Source organism: Photinus pyralis, unplaced genomic scaffold (genome assembly GCF_008802855.1).
Source record: "Photinus pyralis isolate 1611_PpyrPB1 unplaced genomic scaffold, Ppyr1.3 Ppyr1.4_LG7, whole genome shotgun sequence".
NCBI lineage: Eukaryota > Metazoa > Arthropoda > Insecta > Coleoptera > Lampyridae > Photinus > Photinus pyralis.
Genome location: NW_022170738.1, coordinates 2,428,595 through 2,456,498, shown reverse-complemented (window position 1 = coordinate 2,456,498; position 27,904 = coordinate 2,428,595). Strand labels below are relative to the sequence as shown.

The 27,904-nt window shown below is 37.0% G+C and overlaps 2 protein-coding genes across 5 annotated transcripts in view; one reads left to right on the top strand and one right to left on the bottom strand.

Moving 5' to 3' along the window:
* LOC116175584 overlaps window positions 1–7,133 on the bottom strand; it is a 34,869-nt gene extending 27,736 nt beyond the window's left edge. For 2 of the 3 annotated variants that reach the window (XM_031493767.1, XM_031493768.1), the window contains exon 1: window positions 6,744–7,133. In XM_031493767.1, the coding sequence (XP_031349627.1) occupies window positions 6,744–7,016 (273 nt within the window). In that variant the 5' untranslated portion in view covers window positions 7,017–7,133. The remainder of the gene's footprint in view (window positions 1–6,743) is intronic. The other variant, XM_031493769.1, reaches the window with a different exon arrangement.
* Window positions 1–27,904, top strand: part of LOC116175585 (protein phosphatase 1 regulatory subunit 14C) — a 100,136-nt gene that overhangs the window by 15,993 nt on the left and 56,239 nt on the right. Inside the window, exon 1 of one of the 2 annotated variants that reach the window (XM_031493771.1) lies at window positions 7,459–7,610. The exons of the other annotated variant lie outside the window; for it this stretch is intronic. The gene's annotated coding sequence lies outside the window, so the exon portion shown is untranslated. Of the gene's footprint in view, window positions 1–7,458; window positions 7,611–27,904 lie in introns of those variants that run through there. 2 annotated transcript variants of the gene reach the window in all.

Genomic DNA, 27,904 nt, shown 5'->3' with positions numbered 1-27,904 from the left:
AGTATGGCGGTGAACTTCTAACAAACCCACTCTTAAGAAACAAAAAACGGCAGTACGATTTCATCACTAGGGGAGTGAATTAAACTCACTATAGAATTCAATTTGAAGCTGACTGAAAATGTAGGTATACCCACTGAAAATTAAGATTTTAATATTAAATTTTGCTGAAGACGAATTTAAGTGTAAACCATGAAATATGGGACTTGAACTCAAAATATGAATATTTCCGGTCTAAAGCCCGAACTCTGTGAAATCAAATGTTTACTTAAACCTTAACCTATAGAGTCGGAAACCCCGGTATGCTACCTGAAATTTGTTGGTGACCTAGGAAGTGGTTGTGAAATTCATGCCTTAAACAAAAAAGAGTTTCGGATTCGAACTTGAAAATAAAGGAATGAAACTTATTCCACCTTAATAGACTCTGCGTCAGGCGCGTTGTTTGGTTCATTTACTGTCCGCATCCTCCTCTTCAAGGCAACATTTCTTCTATTTTTTAGGTCATTAAAGAAATAACGCCAAAATCGTCTCATCTTGCTACTGGTTCTTGCTCCATTTTCGTTCCCCCACTATTTTCTTAAAAACTCATTCAAAGTAGATAATCAAAACGTATCTTTCATGTGACCGTTGAATCCATATATGGATTGGTAGTTAATTTCCATGAAAAAAAAACCTACATAGAAGGCCGAAGGGTGCAATTTTTTTCCCCCAACTGGCAGAGCTATAGAGACATAAAAACATTGAACTGTAATTTTAATTATAGTTCAGTACATAAAAACTTAACAAAATCAACATGGCTTTTACAACGCATTAGGTAGAGAATCAATGGAATCTTCTTGTTTCCAAAATTCTTACCCTAAGATGACGTGAGAAACAAATGATGAAATTTGGTAACAGATCTCGTTTCTTAGAATTTAGCGACCAAATCTTGAACATAGGCATGGCTTACATTTCTTCCGAGACGTCTCTCATTAAACGTTCTAGCTGTCGTAAAAGATGATCGATTTTCGGAGCCATAAATGAATATTATTTCCACACGTTCAGCTGTACTGTAAGTCAATAAAACAAGTATAAATTGTGCACAGGTCTTGTGCAGATAAAGCGCATTTTTTAAACCGAAATAGGTTTTGTTTTTACATCACCAATGGATATATTTCTTGCAGACGTCTCAATCGCCTTTTGTGAGTACCCTCTTCCGACAATCCGTTCTTGAGGTATAAGGGAAGATAGCCGGTCATGATAAGAGGTCGAGGAGGAGGGCTATGGTTGGTAGTAATTAATTTTTTTCGTTGAGACCTTTCATTAGAGTACCATGAAGGATAAAACTAGTTCCCCCCCCCCCCCCCCCTCTTCACCCTCTAGCCCATACTTTGATAAGAGGGCAGAAAGAAGGGCAGTAGTTGGTAGAAAACGGTTCCTTTCGTTGAGACCTTTCATTAGAGTACCATGGAGGATAAAACTAGTTCTAATTCTTAAAAAATGCGCTAAAAAGAAAGCAACCAAGATTGTTTAATGAAGCAGCTCAGGTTGAAGCTCTTGGCCAATTTGCGGTAAATCCCTCAATGTCAACATTTAATTTTTTTGTTAATTATCACATTTTTGTTAAATTGTCTTAATGAATATTGACTTTATTGGTACCACTGGAAAGCATTTTTCAGTAGCTTTGCAACGATGTGTCACAAGTATGGGGTTGCCATGTAGGATTATTGAAGAGGAGGGGCTGGGGGTTAAGGGGGGTGGGTGGTTGTCACTCATAACGTCATTATGGTTCCCCCTCGATACCTCCGAAACGGTTTTGCGCGATTTTCAATATCTTCATTAGTTTGGAAAATATGGCCGACTGCAAGTTTTAAAATGGACACCCTGTATATCCCGGATCCGTCCCGCCTCCGCTCCCGCATTACCGCGTCGCGCATTTGAGTGGACCTTAAGTTCGATCATTTTATTTTATGACGGCAAGGGTAAATAAAATGAAACAAACCATTGTACATACATTGTAATGCGACATCTGTCATGCATTAAAAATGGGACCAGAAGCAGGAAATAAAATGAAGTTCGGAACACACAACAGTACTGCCCCCATGGAAACGACAGGAGATCCTAATGTTGCTATTTTTGACGTCTAAATTAAATTTCGAATTTTCAGTTCTGCTTCTGCTATTAAAATAATGTTTTGTATTATGCACAACGAGAAAGAGAAACTTAATTGCGGTTGGCTGATCCATTTTATTGAATTTTGTTTCAAATTAGCTATGAATCTAGTTTGTATTTATCCACTTTCGTTTAAAAGGTCGTATTGAAAATCTGTTCGATAATTATGTTCTTAAATACCTAAAGAACATACACAGAAAATTGCGTGAAATTTTGATCCCTTTCATGTTTATAATATAAGAACTAATTGCAGATTCAGCCGCCAAAAATCCAAACCTCGTCGAAATCAGAAGTCGAAATGTGCATACCCAATATAGTTTCCAAAGGTGTACCTACCCCTTTCTCGGTACCACATCTTATACCTACTCGGTACTCTTATACTCTTAACAAACAAAATTTTTATTTTTTCCCTTCTTGGACATTAAGCTAAAGCGTTTCCGTGTTTTCCGAGCAAAATTTATAGAGGTTTTGAAAATGCATAAAATAAAAACATTGTTCCGAAAAAAACACCCGACCATTTCCACATCTCCTGGTTATCCCTAGGCGCAAGCAATCGTTTGGTTATTAGGGTACCTGTTTGTAAAGGAAGTTAAAGTTATGTCATTACTGTTTTCGAAAAAAATCTCCAGATTCATACAAGACATCAAAATGGGGACAAAGTAAATTATCCCATCAAAAAATAGAACGTAATTTACAATATAATAATAACGCGGCAATCGCGTGCAGTTCCTTTATACTAAAATCGTTCTAGATCTGCATTTCTGGAGCTGGTCGTGACGTGCCCTTGAGCTAAAAGTGAAAACAACAAATCAATACCGAGATCAAGCCGGCGACGTCTACGCAATTTTGCTACTGGCCAAAAGAAGAGGCTCCAGAACTCAGAATACGGCTATAATAGTCAATATAGGCGGAGTGAATGTACGATGAATGTATTCAAAATTTTCCGCTCCCGAACTCAAATTTGGTAATAATCCGACGACGAGGATTTCGGCTCTTATGCGAAATCACCTCGCCCGTATTAACCATAAAAATTTATGGAACTTTGGAAAATAAAGTAGGTAACAAAGCTTACTGTAGACGTTGAGCTGAATTCGCAATTTAAACAGAGGCTTAATTGATTTAGTATTCAAGGGTCGTTCTGGATTTGTCATGTAGAGAATGTTTTAATACTGTTTATAACAGGAGACCTTTCAAGAGCCCCTATCAGCATGACAATGGCACCCTACAAAATTACTTAATCATGCGGTCACTTAATATAAATAAAACGCTTGCAGTAGTTATTTATTATACAAGAAAATAAGGGGTTGTTTTAACTTTCACGAGATAGATAGTTTCCATTTATCGTCGTGTATAATACAAAACTTTATCTTATAGCAGAAGCCGTATAAATCATTAAAAGCTTCTTAAAATTCTGACCTTAAATTTAATTTAGACGTCAAAAATAGCAGGTTTACGTCTCCCGTCGTTTTCATGAAAACGATATTGTTTTCTGTTCCGAACTTCATTTTATTTCGTGCTCCACGTTCCCTATCTAACAAGAATGACAGATGTCATTAAAATAAACAATTATTTGTTTCTCTTTATCTACCCTTGCCGTTAAAGAGATCACTGACACCACTCCTAGTGTTGAAGAGAGGTTTCGCCTATTCGTATTTAAACATAAAATAAAGCGAGACAGACTACATTTAGAAACATGAAACAGGGCAAAATGTTGACCAAAAAAACCCTGTAAAAACGAGTTAAAAGTGTAAAAATTGATATATTTTAGTTATGCCATCTTACTTCAAAATTAAAAAAGCAAACTCTGGTCATCAATTAATTTGTAGCAATGTTAAGAATGTTAGGGGTAAAAAAGGAATAAGGGAATTGGGGATGAAACGAATGAGGAGGAAGAGTATAAGTGGATGGAAACAAAATGAAAGTGATATCCACATACAACAGAGAAGGAATTGACTTAAAAAATAAAAAAGAAGATATGGTAGATGAAAGTGAGGAGGAGGGTCCAATAATGGGGAAGAGGGGGGGGGGGCGATTTAAGGCCAAAACATGCATCGAAGGAAAATGAGGAGAAATGGGAAGAGGAACACAAGACAGAAAATTAAGCGATAAAGAGTATAACAAAGAGGGAGAAGGTTACTGTAATTATCGGAAAAGAGAGGTTGGAGAATTTTAAACGGAAATATGGAGAGAGACAGGGGCAATTCACAAACATGAGAGGAATTGAGAGGTCGATCATTGATTACACAATAGTAAGTGAAAAAATACTGGAAGAATTGACCGATGAAGTTCGAGTGTAAAATGGAAGATAAGAAGATCAAGAATTAAAAAGACACAAAGATGAAGGGAGATACATCTATGGACAAGAGACATGGGTGGCGCTGTATAGGAGGGAGACTAGAGGAATAAGGGGAAGAAATAGGAGAGAGTACAGAGGAGGAGTAGAACTGAAGGAGAGGGGAGGGAAAAAAGAAAGAAGTGGTGGGACAGGGAGTGTACAGAAGAGATAAATATATTATGGAGAAAGAAAGGAGAGAGGAAATAAAGGAGAAAGAGGTAAGAGAACAGTAAAAAGTACAACAAAAAAAGTCAAGAAAAAAGGATGGAGAGACAGAAACAATACGCTGAGCAAATGAGGGAAATAAAAACAGAGGATGTTTGGATGGTGATAAAGAGAGGAATGAAGAAAAATAGAACAAGTGGAAGAGAAATATAATTAGAAAAATGAAAACATTTTATCAAGGTACTACAAGGAAAGCAGGAGAAAGAGGAGGCTAGGGAAGAGGCAAGAAGGGAAGAGATAACAAGAGAAGAGATCGAGCAGTAACTAAAAAGACTGAAGAAAGGGCAAGGGACAGGGAGAGGCGAGATAGGAAATGAGGCTTGGATTTTCGCCACAATGAGGCTCAAAGAAAGCAGGAGGAATCTAGTAAACAAGGTAGGGAAGGGAGTGAATTTACGTGAAGAATGGAAGCAAGGAGTAAGAGTGCATTTTTTCATAAGAGGCGACAAAGACTATGTAGAAAGATAAAAAAAAGTGGAAGAGAAGGGGAGCATGCACAAATGGGTTTCAGGAAAGAGAGGGGAACGATCAACTGTATATATGTATTACACAGGTTGGTGGAAAAGGAGTTGGATAAAAAGGGCGGAAAGTTGTTTTCATGGACTTAAAGGTAGCGTTTGACAGAGTGGAAATGGAAAAATGATGGAAGATGATGAAAGATGGGAAAACAGACAAGGTGTTAAAAGGACAAAATCAAGGAACTGTATGGGGAAATGGAGTGAAAAAGAAAGCGAGATGGTAAAAGAATGCTTGACAGCTAAGATGAATCAAAAGGAATGTGGGAAGAACAAAAAGGAAAATATTATGGAAGAATAGATGCGGATAGGTTGAGGTCGAAAGGGAGAGGAGTAGGAGGAAAGATGGAAAACGAGCTGACAAAAAGGGACCTAGATCTAAAAATACAAGAGAGGGTGAAGCTAGAGGCGCCCGAGGGAGTGGTAGTTACAAAGAACCCTGCAAAGAACTAATAATGGAGTGGTTCCCAAAATGTTTATGGGAAGGAATAAAAGATTTTAAAATAATGGCGCGATTCAGATGTGGAAAAGAAAAGAGAGAGAGAGAAAAATTGAAACAAAAAGAAGAAATAAAATGTAGAATATGTTCAGAGGAAAAGGAAAGCAAAGAACAGATGTTTATGGTATAGCCGAGTAAAACACAGGGAGAAGCAGGAGTGAGGTGCTCGAAGAGGGAGGAAGACGTGAGAAGTGGAGGAGGGGAATAAGCAGCACAAAAAAAGCATAATTCACCACATAAAATTGAACCCGATTGGAAATGTTGGTAAAATGTAAGCCCAAATTCAAAATTCGTTATCTCAGGGAGAAAGGACAGTGATATTCTTGATTTCTTGCGATTTTTTTTATTCTACGGGCAATTTTGTGATGGAGACATTTTCAAAATTGTATATGCTTCTCAACACATTTACTCCATACATACACGGTGTTCCAACGGAAATGTGTAGCCCCTTAAAACAAAATAAATGTTTTAAGAAAAATCGAAACACTGGTTCAAGTGGTCCATAGTTTGGAAGGGGTTTTCATTATTTATACAACCGTTTTCATTTGAGAAATATTTTAGACGACATTTACCCCCACAAATTTGAATCTCTGATACCTTCAGTAGTTTTCCTCGTTGAATTAATGAATTCATTTTCTATCGCAGCCTTTTTTTAGCCTTATTCGTTTTAATACTTCTACATACGGACACAATTTTTGAAATATGCTCTGTCCCATTTCTTTGACACCCAGTTACCGACAATCATGTGTTACAGATTTTGAACACACGCTGTGGAAAAAGATGAAACGGCTACTGTGTGCAAGCTTCATCCTTTCTAAAATGGTCAAATAATTAACTTTTATTGCTTGTTTTCTCATATTAACAACGAATACAAATTACAGTGGAACATTAATTATAATAATAAAACAATAGGCTGTGAAGTGTTATATTCTGCTTCACCCCATCCCGTTATACTTACACTAATTATACCACATACGTGTGCCACTACTTTCAATGCGAAATTGATTAGCAAAAGACTTACCTTTTCTTCAAAGACGAACACATCACAGTTTTCAGTCTCACAGCATAATCTCAAACATTCCACTCTCGAACCCAAGTCAATTTCGTTAATATATTTAGCGCCCATATTTTTCGAATCTTGCGTTCGAATAATTTTGTCCTTGTGAACCTCAAAATTTTTTATACACGTTTGCAAATCTATGTCACTCCTCTTTTCGACAACCTTACTCACTACGAATTCCGTACCGAAGGAGATCGAAATTAAAAAGCACACCATTACTATTTGCCCTAACATAGTTTCGTATCAGAAATAAATAACGCGCATCGTAAAAAATTTACAAAATTACTAGATTTGTTTATCGGAAAATGGCCGATTTTCACCAACTCAGCTGCTCGCTGAAAATCAATTCTTGTAGGCACGCGCTGAAGCGATATTTTCCGTTCAGACAATGCGGTACCATTAATCTTTATAGAAATCACGAATTCGAGTTTTCTGAAATCTAATTTTATGGAAAATAGTTGGCTGAAACCAAGCACTTGTAATTTTGATGATGGCCCTATAATTTGTGTGAGAGAATGAGGTTGATTTATTGCAGAAGAAAGTATTTGAGGGGTTTTGATTGTATGGAATTTGAGATGCATTTAATTTTTTTTTTAATTTGCCTCCCAAAGCTCGAAAGCTTTTCCGTGCGCGCACGAACCTATCCGAAACTGTGAAGTTTTCGCTTCAACGCATTTGTTGCCGATCCTTTGTATATCGCACGCATAGTGTTTGAAACATTCTGTAGAGTGGTTGAAATTTCAGTGCTCTCTGTGTGTGTTAAATAAAAATATCAGTGCCTGACTACTGCACTATTTGGAATAATACGAAGTGCATTTAAAAAAGAACGTAAGTGTATTTGTCTTCTTAGGAGCCGAAAATGTAAATTTGCGGGCACATTATTTGAAAAATGTTGGGAGCTACTTTTGGAAAAAGTTTTTACCGCACATTTTGCCGGTGTTGTAAGATCGATACAGGCCAGAATGGACCCCAATTATGCTTGGGGGGTCCTTGCTATTCATATAAGGTGGCAATCTGAGCCGGTCAGAAAAAGTTAATTTTTAGCATTAGAAATTTGAGAGCAATTCCAACATTAACAGCAGAACGGGTTGTTAATGTCAATTTAACATACTAATAAGCGTTAAAGGAAACTGACTGTTTTTTAATTTTAATCAATGGTAAAGAGAAGGATGTCATTACTCCACGTACTTCTATCTTTATTTAAACACAGATGGGTCATTATACTCACGTCTGGATTTTCACAAGGCTGCTTCTTGCGGCTATAGCGAGCGTCTCTCATTCTTAGCTTCCGTTTGGAAAAAACGGCGATGGTTGTGATTAAAGTGTTACGTCTCGGAGTCGCGCAATCACCCTCTTGAATAAGTCCCCCATTTGGTTTATGCGGATAACCACCCTCCAAAAAAATTTTCGCACGGCAAGTGTTAAAAAATTAATTATCCACCTATAATGCACCATATAATTGCCTTCATATTGAAATCATGTATGTAGTATCATTTTTTTAATGAGTAGCTTATTTATAATTACTTTCTATATAAAAACTTAGTCACGTTCTTAATAAAATTAAAGAAAGTTTAGAAATCATTCGCAGGTTCCAATTAGTAATTAAAAATTATATGATATTACGTCAAGTGCTCTTCATTCCCATTTAAAAGTAAAAACCTTTAAATAACAAAGCGAAATCGGCATGCACGATACCGAAATTTTAAGTACCTGCAGTCGTGAAATACCGACAAAGCCGGTGTACGGTTTCCTGTAACCTTTGTGGTACGATGAGTAACCAATTTTGAAGGTTAGCGAGCGTTCTAGATAGGAAATCTGCCCACGCGATTGCTGGTTTGTTCTACGAGTAACCAATCGATAGATCCTTGAGAGCTAATCCTTTTATTTCATCCAGGGATTCGGCGAGTTTAAATGGACAACTCTTGCGAGCAAAGAGTATCCATAATTACTCTTTGCTTGCGAGCCAACATTTTTTATGGGACCAAGGGGTGGACAGAGCTTTATTTGGACCAATTTATTGTAGGTAAATCTGACAGCATTTCACAAACACTGCTGGAACTGGAGCTGGACCTGGATCTCCTTCCAAATTGATAATCTGTGCAGGTCGATCCACCCTCACCTCTCGATGCTGCTGATGAGGTACCTATTCACTTTCCAGTATTTCTTCAAACATTGTGATTTAGGAAGTAGTCTGATTCCTACTACTCTACTGATTCACCTAAAAAATTCACCCTTGTTTATTATCTAATATCAAAAATAAGCTCATTTTCTGAAGATTCGGGTTGGGGTTCTGAAACCTCGTTGTTAACAAATGATCAAACACAAAAAATTCAACCTGTTTAACTTAAATTTTATACACCTATACAAACGCTTATCTAAAAAGTAATGTCACAAAATTTCCTGGTCGCTTTTCATCTCGCTTTTCACATCTCGCAATTATTTACAAACGACGTTGACGTTTTAACTTCACATGTACAATGCGATCACGAGTGGACGGTTATTTGACATTCAACATTTAATTTACAGTAGAATGGATGAATTTGGGAAGCAGAAATGGCCCTTTATTACATATTTGAGAAAAAAATGTGCGAAATTCTTGACAGAACAGCTTCGTAGCTCAAACAAAAAATCACGTTTGGAAGGGTGTCTTCAAAAAATGGTAAGTGTAGGGAAAAAACACAGCATCATTAAATAGGTCCCTCCATTTAAAGAATAATGAAGTGATTTTTTGGTATCCCCGTTAGCTTCCGCAATAATCGACTGTCTCAAGATAAATGGGACACCCTGTATATAAATTAATTAAGTGACATTCAAGTTTACGAAACTTTGCGATTACCGGTTGCGTAATCTTCTACACCCCAATTCCTCTCGCGTATGCAGGTGCAGTTAAATCCCCATAAATCATCCCCCGGAAACTGATATGTGTTCTAGGCACAAATGCCTGCTTCTAAAATATCGTATCATGTCTTTGTTATATTCGGACAAAAACGAAATTTACCCTTTATTAGATTAATAATTTTAATCAAGTAGTTCGCGATAGTCCATAATTTTTTGTGATAGGTTCCCTCGTAAATGGCCACGTTGTTCAAGCACCTTTTAGCGCATTATCTGAAAGAAAAATGAAGAAACAAACGGGCGAGCGGACGGACTCGAGCGCCACCAAGCGGACGGCCTCGCATCTGTTCAAGGTCGGAGGTAGCAACGGTCTTGCGGGTCGGTCTCGGAACCCTCGGGTGTAAACTCAACCGGAGTAAACGGCAACGCCAAGAAACGGACGGGTTCAGAAAATGGTGGTAGTCACTTCGGAAAAACAAACAAAATTACGGCAAACTCCCTAGCGAGAATGAAAGCAGCAACACACGGAAGTGGTGGAAACGCAAATGCGGGAAATTTCCCCCCGAGGTTCCCCCCTTATAATCAGGGAAAGTAACAAAAAGCTTACCTTGAAATTAACGAAGCGGTAGCAAAAGTACGCTAACAGCCTATTCCAATAAATACCTACGGTGAAGCAACTCAATTGCAAAGCAAAATCAAATGGTACGGATGCCAAGAAATATAACTGGCGAGAGTGCAAAAAATCAAGAGATTGAAATACGGTTAAACACCCAAAAAGCAAAAGCTGGTGATTTAAATACGATACAGTTACGAAATGAATTTACGGCAATGATAAATATTAATACGGTACTAACATATTTCACAGTGTTTTTTCTATTTATTTAACCGCCCATTTGAGAAGGGAGAATCTGGAATTCCCATCTCGTACGCTTATTGTGTGCTTCTTTTGTGATAAGGGCCAGCTCAATTGGACGGGTTTCCACATTTAAATGTTAATCCTTAATTATACTTATCGAATTAATCGGAATGAAATCTCCCAAATTCTGGAACAGAATTACGGAACTCGGAAACGGTAGCGATTTCCCAAAGGAACGGAAGCACGAATCTACTGGGAAACAAGAAAAACAAAACCCCCTTTTAATAATTAACAGAAAGAGAAGTATCAACTCCTACCTTTGAAGTTAAACGGTAGAGTAAACCGGCAAAATGGAAAAATTGTACGATGAAAATTAAAAAATCTGGGAAACGGCTTAAACAACTTGTGAAATTAACGCGCTTCCAGTGACATTACACCCAACCAAATCAGACGAGGTTTGCTGCAACACCTCTACCTAGCTATCGGTAATTATTCTTATCCATGTACACGAGGACGGTTCCTGGTTTTAAATTAGCAATGCGAAAATAAAATCTGCTAATAATTAATAAACGGAACGTAAATCACGTATCTTACAAATTGTGGGAACGGTGTAAAAACTGATAAATTGTTTTCTTTTAGTATCGGTCGAGGGATCGGTGCACAACACATTAATAATTCTGCACTCTATTGACACCTCCTGGAATAATTATAAGTAGAAGTTTTTAGTGCATTTTTGCAATTTTGTAAAAAGGTAGCATTTAATCTCACTTTAACCGGCCGGCTGGCTGGCTGGTAGCAAATGCGAGCCGGTAGAAGAACGCTTGTAGAAAGACGAGGAGTGTATATGAACCTACCGGGGCCGTACCCTCAACAGGCTTGCGCCCAATTACAGAATGACCCGCATAATTATTTTTAGAGGTGCCACTGCAGAAGGTCTTAACTTGTTCTATACTACTCCCGGTATTTACCTTACGAACTAGGAGAACCTAATTCGGAGTAGCCGACAGAATGCTCGAAGGTGGTCTAAGGAAATTCCCATCTCTGTCGCAGATGAAAAATTCTGGCCTCAGCCCAGGTTCGAACACCCAATCTGCGGATTTATAGCCCAACGCTCTACCATTGAACTACAAAGTCAACGCTGTAGAGTTTACGACGCGACGTCGATCGAAATGTCTCTATTGCCACCGTTACCATTTTTAGCACCAAGTTCACACTTGTTTTATTGCTATTACCACTTGTAGCATTGGATTTAATTTAATAAACTCAACGCTGAATAAGTATATTTATAATCATTTGTAGGTTAGATTCACGTTTTTCTTGCACGCTCATTCTACATACACCGACGGGCAGACCTACACACGCACCGTGCGTCGCATCCAGCCGTAGACAGAGACGGAAAAGGTATGCTACACTTGGAGCTCTGCAACGCATACTCATACTTAAGCTCACCGAAAGACGCTTACAATAGAAAGTTTGAAATATATAAAGGGGGACTGGATACAGTATGGGGGGGGGGGGGATGCAGCCCTCCCTAAGAAGGCCTAGCTACGCCACTGCTGAAAACAAAAAAAAAACGCAAAATTGCCTGGTAATGACTTACGGACGTTCACTTAAGTCTACTGACGTTCGATGCGAAATCCTCCGTGGATTCGAACAGAAATCTTTATTACTGTTGCGTTTCCACACGTACTTGCCTTGGCGCGTATTTTTCCGCGGCTTAGTCCCAAACTTTCACCAACTAAAAAACGACCCCGCGCACAATTTCAGGCCATTCACTTAACCCCTTTTCGACCCGCTTGGCGGGTCCGTTCTCGTGGCTTCGCCTGCATTACCCCACGACGATATAATTCCCACTACGTTAAATACCTACTGGAAGCTACGCCTTTTCACTACTCATTCGAATCCGTTCCACCAATCAACTAGTTTCTTTTAACCAATGAAATCCCTAGAAATCCAAACTGACAGATAAATTCCCACAGACTTAGCAAAATCATACACTGCGAACCACCTTGATAACGAGTAGGCAGTGACCGATACAGCGTTTTGGCCGATGCCGATATGCTGAAGGCCGATGAAAAAATATCGGCGTATCGGCCATTTTTTCAAAATTTAATATTTTGAAAATTTCAATTTCGTTTAAGTTGCGAGAAATTGTGACACCGTTAAATATTTGCCATGTTTATTATTTCACAACTGGGGACCTGGCAGCGGAGCACTCCCTTTGGCAGCCCGTAATTTAGGCAATGCTAGAAATGCAATTTTTAGGAAATTACGGAAATCGATTCCCGATTATCGCGAGGTCTTGTCGCCACCCAGTAATTATGTGAATATATCGGCCAATGGCGGTCGATATATTGGTATTGGAACACGACTTTTAATCCGGCTCATATTCAATAGCATTGATCCTTGAACTCGTAGAAATCGATTGCCGAAAGTTTGACATCGCTGTCTCTTTTCATTAGAGTTAGAGTTTGACGAGGAATAGACGGACGGTCATAACCAACACATAAGGGGAATTTCCTTCAAAAAAATCCCCTAAAAATGGCGATCCCTAACTAATAGTGAAACAAAATTCGGAGAATAAACGGTGAATTATGGTCGTTGACTGAATTTCTGGTAGCCACGACATACTTCGCTGAGATTAGTAATTTATTTGCCATTTCGGCTGTGTTCAATCTTCCAGTTGATATGATATGTTAATAAATAGCGAATTCAACAGATCGAAACTTGTTATTGGGATATTAATTATTTGTAAGTGACTTGACGTTTTGGTTGCCTGCTATTAAATACCTACATACTAATGCAATTATAGCAAATGGTACAACTAAAACTAAAGTAATTTTAATCCGCCCAACAAAATTCGTGGATTATTTGTTTTCACAAAAAGGTGCATTCTGTATAAGACCATTTTAAGTGTTCACACCATAAACCAAACAAAATCGTAGAAGTAATGACCCGGTGGGGCGTGGGTTACGGATAATTTAAGTTCAATTAGGAAAGGTGTATGAAATTGTTTTGTGGTGCTTGAAAAAGTCAGTGACTGGCTCACGAAATTAATGACCGATACCTTCTTATTACGGACACATTTTTTTCTTTTATTTATGACTTCTTATGGTTTGTACCTTGAAAGTGAATTAGGCCTATTAACTCGAAGGAATGTGAGACTTTTCTTTTTACTTATACGCGTATGCATATCCTCCACGTAATTTAATGGCAACTTAGGCGGTTAGTGTACTTGCTTATTTATTAACGCAAACAAAAGTCAGGCCAGATCACGTAGCAACAAAGCTTTGTCGATCGATGCCTACATTTCTAGGGGAATACAAACAAATAAATCACACAAAAAAGTATGGCAGCGGGTTACACATGAGAGGCAGCAAACTTGGGAAAGGGAATATCATCAGTTTCCGACTAACCTTTATGGAAATTATAGTACAAACATAAGACGGTTACTTTATTAACCATCTGAAATAAATACAGTATTCGGATTCGAGAAAAATTTGATTTTCATGTATGCAGGTCTATAAGTGCTTAAATTTCCATAAAATTGCTGCTGGGAAAGTAAATACGAAGTATAAAGCTTCCTTGAATTTTTGTTAGATTTACGGTTATCTGGTGAATTTAATTTTACTCCTTCCTTCGGATATTGCTCCCTAAACTGCGATATTTCGTATTATCATACTCATTAAATAGCATCCATCATAAAAGTGATGTAAAGCTCTGGTATTTGGGAATTTTATGTTTAATATTTGGGAAAGTACCTAAGTAACGAATAGACTGTAATTATATATTCCTTCGCCATTTAATCCACATTATTCATCTGCTTTTAAAGGGTTATCGGTTTGAAATGTTAAATCTGATACAAAAAAAACAAGGGGGAAGCCGCAGTGGATATCAATTATACACAGTAGCAGAAGTTGGCAGGATATTCAAAGATTTTCGTAGAGATCCAACCATCTACGTGGATCAAAAGATCTTCGCAGATATTCACAGATGTGGATATCCTAGGAGATCCATTGGATATATTCTAAGATGTCTCAGGATATCCATAATTATTGAATAATGAATTTTCGCTCAACGATATACGTGATGTGTAAAAATTAATGAAAATTCCCTTTTGTGTGGTGTGATTCATATTGTTTTTGTTTTCTTAGAAACAGAAGAGGTAATTACTAACGCAGTAGTTACAACTCGAGTTACAACAATTTCTTTACACATTATGCCTACATATCGAAACAATAAAAAAAAGCCTAATTGTTCAATTCGTGTTATAGAATACCATCATACGCATGGATCCGCAATAATGCTTCCTTTACATTACATTCCTACATTAGTTAAAACAGCATAATCAAAAACTTAAGTAGAACCGTTAGTTCCACTCTTCTATCTGTTCTTGAGAAAAAATTGTAAAGCTGTAGTTTCCACTCGAAATATTTTAGACATTTGGTTTACCTATTCTGAAAAAATGTTTGTTCTAGTTTTCTCTACCATCCACTTTTAACGTCGAGTTGCTAAGTGAGACTTTGCTTTCTCCTAATCGATCGCTCGCTTGCGCGATAGCTTCATGTCCATCGATTTAAAAGAGAACGGACGGACCGAGGGATGGACAAATTACGATGAAATTTCGCAGGTTGATTATTGATCAAATTTGTATATCGAAGTTCGTGAATTGGCAATGTAGCCTAAAAAATAAGGAAGGCCCTTTTGACATCTCCGTTAGTTATGAACCGAATTGCATGAAATTCAAACTGGGAATAGCCAGCACCATATACCTAACAACTCATTTCAAAAACACACAATCTGGCCTCTCCGTCATTTACGAATCGAATTGCAGAAACTCGGCGTAGCCAGTACGTACCATATCAAATGTAGTCACCGCTTTGACCCCGAGTTTGGCACTTTTGATTGTGTATTGTTAGGGTGGCTTATAACTCGTGCATAGTGTTAGCATTTCCAAATGATGCCTTTATCCAAGAACAAATTCCGCCATCCATTGCACCTGTAATGAGAGAGATCGGATTCCAGGCTTTTTTTACACATACTTGATTGTTACACCCTGATTAACATATCGGCTGCCGATCCCGAAATATGATTGTGTAAATAACGTCATGTTGGACTTTATCAGTTATTTCTGAAGATATTCAAAGATGTCTGGTGGATATCCATGGATTTATACACCGAATTAATGTTTTGTGTAAAAATTTTTTATCTGCAATGTCGCATTCTATTTTCTCATATTTGTTTGATATTATGTAGGTATCATTCTATCCGAACCCGTCTAGCTGTGGCCATTAAACCTACTCGAGATTACAATTCGCATGAAGCGGTACATATGGAAATTAAATTTAAAAGATCGAAAAAATTTAAACGCGTTAGCGGGCTACCGTTACATAAACTGGGTACACCCATGGCTTTCAAGGAATTAATTAACAAATTAATCACAAAACCAACCATTTACAGATGCACAAATTTATTCGACATATAAAAATCAAAAAAGGTGAAAGAAAAATAGGCATTCAGGGTCAGAATCACACATACCACGCAACAAGTGGGCGATAGAACAATTAATTAAAGATTTACCTTAAATTACCTTAAAGTGTCTATCTGTAAATCTCCGGTGAGACACAAACACAAAGCATCAGGTGATATTGCTTTGAAAATTCACTTCTCGACTTCAATTATAGTACTCGAATCTCGATTTAGACGACACTGACTTCGTTGTGATTACAGTTATAGTATTGACTCTTTAATAGTGGGAAAACGTAAAAAACTCCGTTTAATTGATACTGGGAAAGGCTTCATCTAAAGGTAGGTACACACCTACAGAGTACAGGTGCACCTGTCAATTCCACCTGTCGCAGGTGACTTCTCAAGTCGACTTGGGAATATGGGTGAGCACGGTGGAACTGTAGTTGTGGATTGAGAGGTGTTTTGACAGGTCACCTACCACAGGCAATAACACGCCCTTACCTTGAAACTAATTAGCTCGCGCAGCGATAACGATCTTATCGCACCGACCGGAGATAAACTTTTGCAATTAGTATCTAAATAATTCCCAATTGAATAAATCTAGTCGTTCAAGAAGAAATTCAAATGTTACAATTACCAAAACAAAATAAACAACACAATTACTTAAAGAAAATCAAACATCAAATAATTAAATAATTCTGATACAATATCAACATTGAGATTGTGCTTAATCCCAAATTCCAACTAACATTTAACGTTAAACAATAATTGAAATCCACATACAGGGTGTCCCATCGTTATGGCGTCTCTGTCAACTGATACCATCACCAGTCCTCCCCCACCCTTCTATCTCCGCACGTATCTACCATTTGTGTTGACAATGCCAATCGTATGCTTGATTATTAAGTCTCCTAAATTTGATTCAATTAACGTCATTAGATGGGCGCCCCTATAACGCCCTCCTTTTTTAAATCCCACCGTTCAGCGTCAAAATGTAACGGCTGTTACATTCTAGAGTGACAATACCTAGTGTACTTAAATGATTAAGTCCTAGTTTTCTTACGGATTTGTAATAATTATAATTCCATTTATCTTTTTCTATAATAGTGTTAATAATGCAATATGTATACGCTTCTATATTTACTTTTTTATGATTGTTCATTTATGCATTAGTAGTCTGTTAAACAATAAACATTACTGATTAGATTACTGATTTTCCACTCTCTATAATGTTATTTTTAGAATAAATTCCATGGATACCATTGTTGACCAAACGTCAAGGTACTTATTTGCCAAATAAATTTATTAGGAGATGGAAAGATTGGCCCTAAATTGGTTTAATTAAATGTTGTACTGTTTTAAACCTTCAGTTAGTTCATAATTATTAATGCTTTTCAGTAATTACCTGGCGGCGGATTTTATCTCTTTACCTGAAAATACGTCTCGCTCAGTTCTCAAGAAAATCAAAAACGCCGAGATGATTCCATATATTAAACAAAAGATGTCCTTTATTATTTAAAAATGTATTTATTTATTTTTATTATTTAAGTTACCAAAATTTAATTCTTTGTTCCCTTAAAGGCGCGGTAATGGTTTGTACATACAAATATAAGAAACTACTGGGCATTTGACTAGGTCCCTGACCATTTAACTATCATGAGCTGCTTGGCTAGAGTATTTCAAAATGTCGATGAATCGGGATAGGGGATAATAGATGGATACTCTTGTATTTCTTCAAGGAAGGCGGGTTGGTTTTCTCTTGAAAATTTTCAAAAGATTCCACAATTTAGGCAATCTTATGAAATACGAATTTGATAACGACGATTGCTGAACTGCGAGCAACTGAGATTAGCTTACACGTTACACTCGACTGTCACGAAAGCTCTTTAGCGACCTCAAAAACACCCTGGGCTTATGGGCGGCCGCACTTTCGAACTTCGCGCTATGTGACTTTTCGGCTTCAACTTACTTCGCTCCGCGCACCTAATGATATCGTGGTCAAAAACTGAGCTTTTTCCCATGAATGCTCTCTCTTTACTATCTTTTACTCCAATAAATACGCCACAAAAAAGCCGCTATTTTCCATCTTTACTTGTTTAACCAATCATATTTATTTCTTTTCAATAACTACTTCAACCGAAAGACAATGTGCCAGAAGTCTTAGTCTTAAATTGCCCCGAATAATACGGGATCAGAATCAGCCGTTGGGTCACGTAATCCGTGTCTTGCGACTTTCTGTCGCTACCAAGCTTTCGCACGCAAATAATGGTCAGGTCCGTATTCAGCAACATAAATTTACGCTTCAAAATTTAGAAGAAACCAATCCTATACTGAATGTATATTATGGAATACTCCATCCTACCCCATCCTAAAAATCGTGTCAACTTCCGAAATTCAAATTGAAATCGTGCTACACCCATGTGCCTTAATTAAAAATCTAAAAACAATTTGAAACTAAATAAATCCTCCCGTTACACCCCTTTGTCTGCATGTTTGCCTGGATAACCTTAACATGGTTCTTTTGATAGAGGTGAATTCTAGACTATTCTGAATATTAAACTTTAAACCTCACGATGCTTCACTAACCACATTTTGAAACACGTTCAATGTTTTTAAACGTCAATTAACATAAATAATGTGTTTAAATTGAATATTTTAACAAATACTCGCTAATGAGCTCAATATGCGTTTGCAGTTATCCATCGCAAAAACCGAGGCAAAAACAATTAAGTGTAGCCATCTTCATTCTCGATAGGCATACATTTCTGTTTTGTTAATGGAATGATGATTACTATTACCATTGAATAAAAATAGTGTTTTTATTCAATGCTATTACTTAGGTACTTGCGATACTTCCTGTAAAAACACAACTCTCCACTGCGCTCTTAGTGACTTTATACAGTAAACAGCGCTGGAGACCTTTGCTACGATACAATAAGCATTGCCTTTGGGTTTCTCTTTGTCGCAGAATACACTACTCTAGCAATTAATTCGTCGCCCTTGTGTTTGTGTAAAAAACCCATTTCATTTCAAGAAACCGTCTAATATTAAGAGTTTCGCATCATTATTCATTCTCTGGAGTACCTTCTGCTACTTGCGAGTTTTCCAGGTTTCTTAATGAGGGGTGGCAATACAACGGCCCTGCCTCCCTTTATGGAGCTGTAGTGTGCTCTAATTCATTTATTTTTTCAGAAGAGCACTTTTGCAGTACCTATAGTTGTGCAAATGCGGAACATTTAAACGAAATTTTGTTCTATATAATTTTCAGCTTATTTTGGTTATTAATTGTTGAACCGTTTGTGATTAGCTGATTACTAAAATCTCGAAAGTCATTAATCATCCATTATTTGTGCGTAAAGCGAAGCCAGATAAATGTTCGATTTTGGCATTAGTAAAATTAGTTGCCAAAGAACTTTTCCAACAGAGAAAAATGTTTAGATTTCAAGGTTCAACATAAAAAGCGCAATTTTTCTTCTTGGAGCCAAATTGGTCGACAATATGTAGCCAAGTTATTTCGCTAAAGTCGATATTTTCGGAATTCTAATTTATTATGTATGTAATAAAATTAAAATAATGCGTGCCTGAAGATTGCATTAATAAATACATTTTAATTTTATTTTCTCCACAAATTTACGGAAGTGGGTAGGTCGCGTCGACACTTCCTCCGTTTTATTATGCAAATATCCGTTTTTTTTTTAAATTTAATTTTAATTGCGTGGAAAGTGGATGGTGATATATTATTTATTTATTATGTGTCCTTTGGCACCACTATGCTAATTTGTGATTCTACACTCCGTTCACGGTTATTGATCAAGGAAATTGAATTCGTTCATCTGGGAAATTCTCTAAATAAATGGAAACCTAACACCGCGCTTTGTTGTTCCGAAAAAGATATAGGGCAATAAACACACTAATGATTCGAAAATGAGATTGACTGCCATCAGAAGTGATCCATTAAGCTTCACTAACTTATGCGATTTTTAACGAAGCATTAATCAACGTTTATGGTTTTCTATTTTGACTGTAACGTCGTAAAGCAAATAACGTCTTTTGGAAAACTCCCACAGAAAGCGTTCGGCTGTATCTTATATCGTTTGTCATGTCTTTTTTACGATCCTGTCGGCCGCTTATATTAGGGGATTTTCTTTCAATTTATCATTATTTCGTGTATCGCAGCTACCGACTAAGAATAGCAATTATTTTGCCCATTGCCGAGGACGATTTTTCAGTGAAGGGTGTAGAAACTAAATGTAGCGAATCAGTGCAGATGCCGGTCAATATTACGACTGGATTTTCTAAATTTCCCCTCGTTTATCTTGTAGGAAAAGCTTTTTCGATAAAAGAGAACGTTTACAGAATTTGGCACTGCCGTAAGTCAAAGGGTTGTTTATTGCAGGTCCTCGAAAACAAATTCAACTCCATTACCCCCTTTACCAATAGCATGTTTCTCTTTTGATCGTGTCCATAGCGAATACGCTATTTTAGAACCCTTATTCGACTAGTCAATACAAATTTTCTTGCACTTTGACTGCTAGGACGAAATTTACAAGGGTTGCATTGTAAGGCCACTCCCATTATACAACATTATAGTTCGGCGTTCTCTCTGATTCAAATTTTAAAAAACAATTAGGAAATTTACAGTAACGCTTGGTTTCAGTGTAGGAATGATACGGGAGGAACCACCTGTGTTAGGTATCACACGGATGGAAGAAGCTTCCTAATGGTGTCGACCTCCGACGTCTGCGTGAGGACGGACGGGGTTGCCGACCGGGGGCAACCTTAAGAAAGTATATATAGTACGCGATGAAAGCAAAGGGCGGTTCAGATGTTACAAACAAGGTTAGATGAAATAACCGAAGAAATAATTATTAAAGAAATAGTTAATCCCAATTTCGTAATGCAAATCTTGCCCAGAAATAAAGAGAATGCGGCCTTTGATCGCTTTAAAAATGTAACGACAGCAGTCCAAACGAAAAGAAACTTCTGTAACATTTTTATACGGTCAGTCATTTAAATTAGTGTTCTGCAATTAAGTATTAAAGGCAACTCGAGCCAAAGATAACAATGAAAACATCTGCTTATTTTCAATTATCTATCGATCAATATTGAAAAGGTAGTACTACTCAGACTTTGATATTTTTAATTGGCCCTTTTTTGTGTTATTATTTAAAAAAAAAATTAGTTACCGGACGAAACCGGGTTTTTCAGCTAGGTGAAGTGATTAGAAATTGGGAAAAAATAATTCAATCAGGTGAATTTTTCCGCTGGTGAAATCCCAGGGGTTGAAAGGGGTGGAATGTAGTGTTTTGCAAATTGTGGCAAAACTATTAATTTTAGACGAACATGTTCATTATAAAAGTTATAGAGATTTAAAAAACGAGCAACTTTTGTATCTGAATATTTTCACATAACCTCCAATTTTCGTAGAAAAACCGGAAAACTGTTTTTGTCGTTTTTTATTCTTATTTTTGCGAAAAAAAGTCGTAGGGGTTTGAAATTTGGAGTAAACATAGCTTGTTTTATAATAAAAAAGGAGATAATTTTTACAGCCCGTAAAGTTTAACCGTTTGCAAGATCTCACGATTTCTGAAAAAAATTATCTCTTTTTCAAGGGGATGAAAAATCTATTTTTTTCATCGTACAGAGGTGCGCAAAGTAGCAAAATTTTCGTAAGGGCTTACATTTTAATAATCAAAAATAAAAAATATTATTCCAATAGAAAAATTTTAAGAAAAGCGGCAAAAACTGGGGGAACAATTTTAAGATATCGCCAATACAGTCAAATCAGTTTCAGTGTTTGTTTAAATTATAAGATGTTAAAATTGTGTTATTTAAAATTAAGGAGTATTTGGTCGAGTGCATTTAAGTGTTATCTGCTCGGACGCGATAAGCACGTTTTTATCGCGAAAGTTAATTGATTTTCGTGACGCATGTGTATGTAGCGCTGATAATAAAAGCTACTAAAAGTGTGGATTTCTTTTGCGCATAATTATGTGATGGAAAGCGCTCCTTATTTAATTGGTGTTGCATTTAGTTTGGCGGAGAGAGGGTTATAATGATCTAGTAGAAGGGCTCTTCTGTTTAAAAGCAAAAATAAGGAAGATACGGGGCCGTTCAAGTCACGACGTGTAAAAGAGGGTGTACGTCTTGTACGCTAATTTTATGTAGACATTGGCTTTTCCGTTTGTTTGAAGACGCAGTTTTCATCTTATTCAGAATAATGTACAGTTGCAATTTCCTTAGTCTTGTGAAAAGTTAATGTGGTCTCTCCGTTAACGAAGAAGCTTCGTCGGTTTGCAAAAACAGTGTAACGAGACTTTGTTAGAAGGTTCTTCTGCTTGATAGAAGTCAAAGTGTTACCCGTTTTGAACAGCCATCGCATTGAAAATTAGTTAAGTTTTCTTCAACAGTCAGCGAGCGTTTTTGTATCAGTCCTAAGTGCGAATATCGCACACCCATTGGTTACGACCAGATTAAAGGATTGTTATTTGAAAAACTTTAAGATCTTCATTGTTTATTTATATCGACCACCTGCGTGCGGGGTGGATGTAATGAACGGGTGTCCCTCTTTATTTCAAGTTTTTCTTAATTATTTATTACGTTCTGAGTTCTGAAATAACTTCTTTTGTCTGTTATTAATTCTTTCAACACTTCTGCGCTCCTAGAAAATCAACGTCAAATCGCATCTCTGTCGCATAACGTGCAAACGCCCTTAAGAGTATTGAATATACGAATGAACCGTTAAGACATTTGTAACGATCCCTAACTGTACAGAGTGTTTAATAGCCACCAGAGGCTTTGACAATCTTTAAATGATTTAAGAGCCTTCAAACACTTTAAGAAACTTTTTAACCTTAAAACATATTTATCACCGTGTAAGATGATATAAGAACTCGATATCTCCCTTATAAGTGAATAGCCATTTAAATACGTCTATTAATCCATTAAATGTAGGAAATGTAACATGGGTAATCCAAGAATGTTGGGTACATTTTTTCTTTTGTCCCTCAATAGAAAGGGTCTCAAAAGAAAAGCTTGTATCTAATTTTTTTTAAATGCTCATATCTCGTGTTCTACTTATTGCAGACCGAGTAAACGGGGGTGTTTGGATTGGTCAGGACTTATATTTTTGGTAAATTTGTATTAAAAACACCGTCAGATTCGACAGAAAAAAGTTACTGACGCTAACAATCGAAAGAGCTTCGTAAACAAATTTTCTCGCGCCCCCCTTTTGAACGTAGTTCAAAAACTGTGAATTTGAGGTTCAAGTACCCGAAGTAAAAAGGGAAGCCAACTCTATTTCGAGTATTTTTTTTAACAATCTATCCAAATACGATGATTTCCCGCCCCCCAATCCAGGCTCGAAGTTGCCCTGGTTTCGCTGCGTTCACGCTTCCCGCTGAGATTCTATTTTTTCCACCCGCATGTTAGTAAGGGAAGTACAATGGGGTAAAAAATGACCGGAAATACACGCTTAGCACTAGGAATCCGAATCAAACAAAATTTCGATCGGTCTGTCTATCTGTCTGTACTCTCATTTCCGGCTAAACGGGTGCATCGGAAAGGAAGAGACGTTTTGGGCAGAACCGCGCATGAGGAAGTGTGTCAAACTCCCATTTCCGGCTATACGACTGAACCGATTGGAACCAAATTGGGTACAAATATTCTAAATTCTTACATATAAAGGGGCAGAATCGTGCATTCGCCAGTATGAGGGTGGTATCTGTGCTAGCCACAGAAAAAATTTTTTAATTGCTTATGGCATTATTATGAAAGCTTCATTAAGGCTTCACATCCCTCTTACAATAATATATAGGTTCAAAATAGTCTATTTTTGGTAAATTTTTAGTGAAAAAAGGATAATCCATACAGTGCTATACGTCATTGAATTCAAAATAAAAAGGGCGTTAAGGATAGGAGATCCGAATACCAGGACCGTATTTACAAAAATGAAGTTGAAGATGGGTCCGCAAAGACGAGACATCGGTTTAAAAAATTATCCACGCCACCTTAAAGAGCATTAAAAGTTGCTGTGGAGAAGTGTCCTTATCTCGGAGAGTGTATGCATAACTAACGCCTTCACAACACTACTCCTAAAACAAATCTGCAAACTTTTATTATCTTCTTCATTTCGCGATGAATAGTAGTTTAAATTTATAATTTTTGCAGAATATTATTAGTTGTTCAAAGACCTTCAGACCCATATTTCCTTTGAAGCGATCCCCAAAGCAAGAATCATCTATTTTGAAGTATTAAGTATAGTTTTTCAGCAATACCTTCAAATATGAGTGCATTCAAAGTCGATTTTCACTTCAACCCAACCAAAGATATTTTCGGCAGTAAGCTTGTAATAAAAATTACGTTTAGTAACTCGATTTTCATAACTAAAATTTGATTTCACGAAAGTGAAATGCAATTAGAATAAAAGCACCCCACTTTCGTCAGAGCTTTCACTTAATCAAACGTTTGTATGATTAGATTCGACTCAATTTATTATATCAGCAAACAAACATCGGCGCTTTTGTTGTTAGGCAAAGGCACTATATTAGACGCGATAAAAATATCCGAAACGCCATTTACATATGTAGTTAATTTTTACATTTTCCCAGTAGGGGGTCATTACCGTTTATCGTGAGTTTATTATACGGATTTCCGTGTTACACGGAAACTGCACCCTTCTGCATTAGTAATTAATATGCTACATAATTCGATTTTACTCAATGATTAACTATTACATCGTATCAATTCCCTTGGAGGTAACGCTATGCGGAACGTGAACCACTAGTAGTTTATTTAATCTGATGAGTAATTTTTTGCTCGGTACACTAGAATTAGAAATGATTATAAAACTAGACGTATTGCGAAAGAGATTACAAATCGGCAAACGGTAATAATTCTTGACATTGACCCCAAAACGTGCGCAGTTGAAAATGAAAGTCACTTGATTGTAATGGGCATCTAGTCCGGGTAAAGAAATCGGTTTTGCTTCAGGACTAAATTGCCATAAACTTATAGTCACGCATAAGTGAGACTGCTCAATCTCTATAATTAATGGATGACAAACTTAGAAGATGTGAATGTTTGCAATCGGTAATTAATAGTCCTCATGAATGATAATTATGGTAATTTCCACGCTATAGTAGCCGACCGAGATGTCCCGGAAATGAGCCCCAGTTTATATACCTAAGTCGTACAAATCTTCCCATGTGTATACAATAACGCGGTTTTGTCGTTCTGCCAAACCATTTTGCTGCGGACAATCTGGCGCACTTCACCGGTCTTTTATGTCTTTTTCATGCAAGCACTTCTCGAAGGCATCTGATAAGTGATATGTACTCGCCACCATTGTCATTGTCACTTTGCAGGGCCAGTAACTTCTTTTGTTGATTCTCCGTTCCCTTATGAAAAATGATAATAAATAACGATTCAACCATAGATGGTGGGCTAATTTTACCCATTAGGTCGCTGTGGATGATTTGCAGTGATGCTGTTGTTTTTTCGCTTCTTTTGTTTGGGAAACTAAGACGTCTGAATGTTTCCTCAATGTGGTCTTCACATTTCCAATCGTCTTTCTTGGGTTCTTCCTTTAAATCTTTGAGCAAAAGGAATTCTCACCCTTTTGTTCACATGGTCGAATCTACGATGCCATAGCTGGATGTTATTGACCTCTCTTCATCCAGTTCGATAAGGTCATGTGATCTGAACACGAGTCTAAGTACCAGCACTTCCGCTTCATAATTCTCTTAACACCTACTGAGTCGAGTACTGAGTAATACGCTTTGGCTTTGTGGACTGAATCGACAACTTCACTTATGGCACTATTTGCTGTACCTTCTTTCTTGCGTCGTTATTGGCCCAAAAACTCATTCAACTCTGTACAATCACGAGATTTGTGTCTAAAATTTGCACACGTATAGCATTTTTACACTCGATCGTCACTTCTACTTTCTTCTTATCTACTTATGATGCCATCACGACTTAAACTTTCTTGATGTTCCAGTGTTCTGATGAAAGTTTCATATTTGTCTCTTGGGAGACCTCTCGGGGTAAGCCATGAGGAAGCACATTCTTCAAAGTAAGTTTTTGTCTCGGTTTTTGCGGTTGAGGTCAAGAATTTTTGAGTGATCTCCTTTATTTATGGTAGTTGAATCTTTGATAAATTCAAGTTGATACGTCACACTGAAATCCTGGTGCAAGCTAGACAGAGTTATCCATGCCTCCTCCGCCGTTTTATGGCCTCCTATGTAGTCAATATACAGGGTGATTCAAAATTGAGTGCAAAGATTTTAAGGGCGTATTTACTAGCCAAAAATAAAAATGTTTTGTCATATAATCGTATTCCTAACTTACTTCGTTTTCCATATACAGGGTGTCAACGTTTTTTAAAAAAATCGGTATATCAATTATTCAAAAACCTTTCTATATGAAAAAAAATTGCTTATTTTTGGCTGGTAAATACATACTATAATACCACTCCAGAAAAGGGATACTTACCCTTTTCTGGGTAACACTGTTTTCACAATCTCGAAACTCTAGCGCGTAAATTTCATAATCTGTTGAAAAATTAATGAACATTAATAAAACGTGTCGAGCTTCAAAAATGGTGGACAAAATATCTCCTAAATGTCATTCTATATTTTACATAACATCCAAGATCCAACATTAGTCCGTTTTAAAATATTTTATAAGCTTAATTCAACACAAATTTTATAAGGAACACTACTTTTGTCACACAAAGTGAAATTCAGTCAAAATTGCGTGTTTATAATTTTTTGGCCCAAGTTTGTGGTATTTTGTAGGATTTACATAATTCAAAATTAACAAACTAGTTGTTGGAGTGTGCATGCAATAAGACTAATTTTTGATTTTCATATGAAATCATTATGCATATTTACGTTGTGAAGAAAGTTCCATCGGCAAGTTATGTTTGTGTCGAATTTTCTTTGAATCTACATTTTATTTTTAGCCAAAGGGTTTAAAATTTAGTTACTTGACATTTGATTCGACTCTATCGTCAACTGAATTCTCACCAGATCCCTTTTGTTTACATGGCCAAATCTACGATGCCGCATCATTATTGACCTCTCTGCATGCTAAACCAGTCTTCTGTCCAATGGTAATATTTTCACTTCTTAATAGTGTCTCGGACACGTGATGCTGAATGCTGAATCCTCCGTCGTCTTCTTCAGGTGTACAAATCATTACGATGCCTTAGTCTCCTATCTGGGTCCCCGTTTCCCATCTTGATGATGCCGCAGTAATCTTCATCCAGTTCGATGAAGTCATGTGATCCGACGAACACAAGTCTAAGTACCAGCATTTCCGCTTCATAATTCTCTTAACACCTACTGAGCGTATGCTTTGCCTTTGTGGACTGAATCGACAACTTCACTTATGGCACTAGTGCCGCACCTTCTTTCTTGTGTCGTTGTTGACCCAAAAACTCATTCAACTCTGTACAATCACGAGATTTGTGTCTAAAATTTCCACACGTATAGCATTTATAGACTCGATAGTCACTTCTACTTTCTCCTTTAGGTTCTTGAGATTTGTTTCCATGATTTTTCGGCTCTTACACTGATTCGCTTTCGACTTTTACACTTCTGCCATACCTCGTCTGCTTTTGTCACCAGTTTGTCTAATTGAGTTTGACGTTTCTCTTCCACCAACAATCTACTTATGATCTCATCACGACTGTTGTTCCAGTGTAAGATTTCATATTTGTCCCTTGGGAGACCCCTCGGAGTAAACAATGAGAAAGCACATTCTTCAAAGTATCTAGACAGAGTTATCCACTTCATTAATTTGGTTACGTATCTAAGGCTACAACTAATTAATAACTAACATCTAAACTATGAATAACATCTAATATGTTGAACTAGTTAAAATTATTATTAATAATAATAAAAAAAAAGAGTTATCCAGGCCTCTTTCGGCGTTTTATGGCCTCCTATGTAGTCAA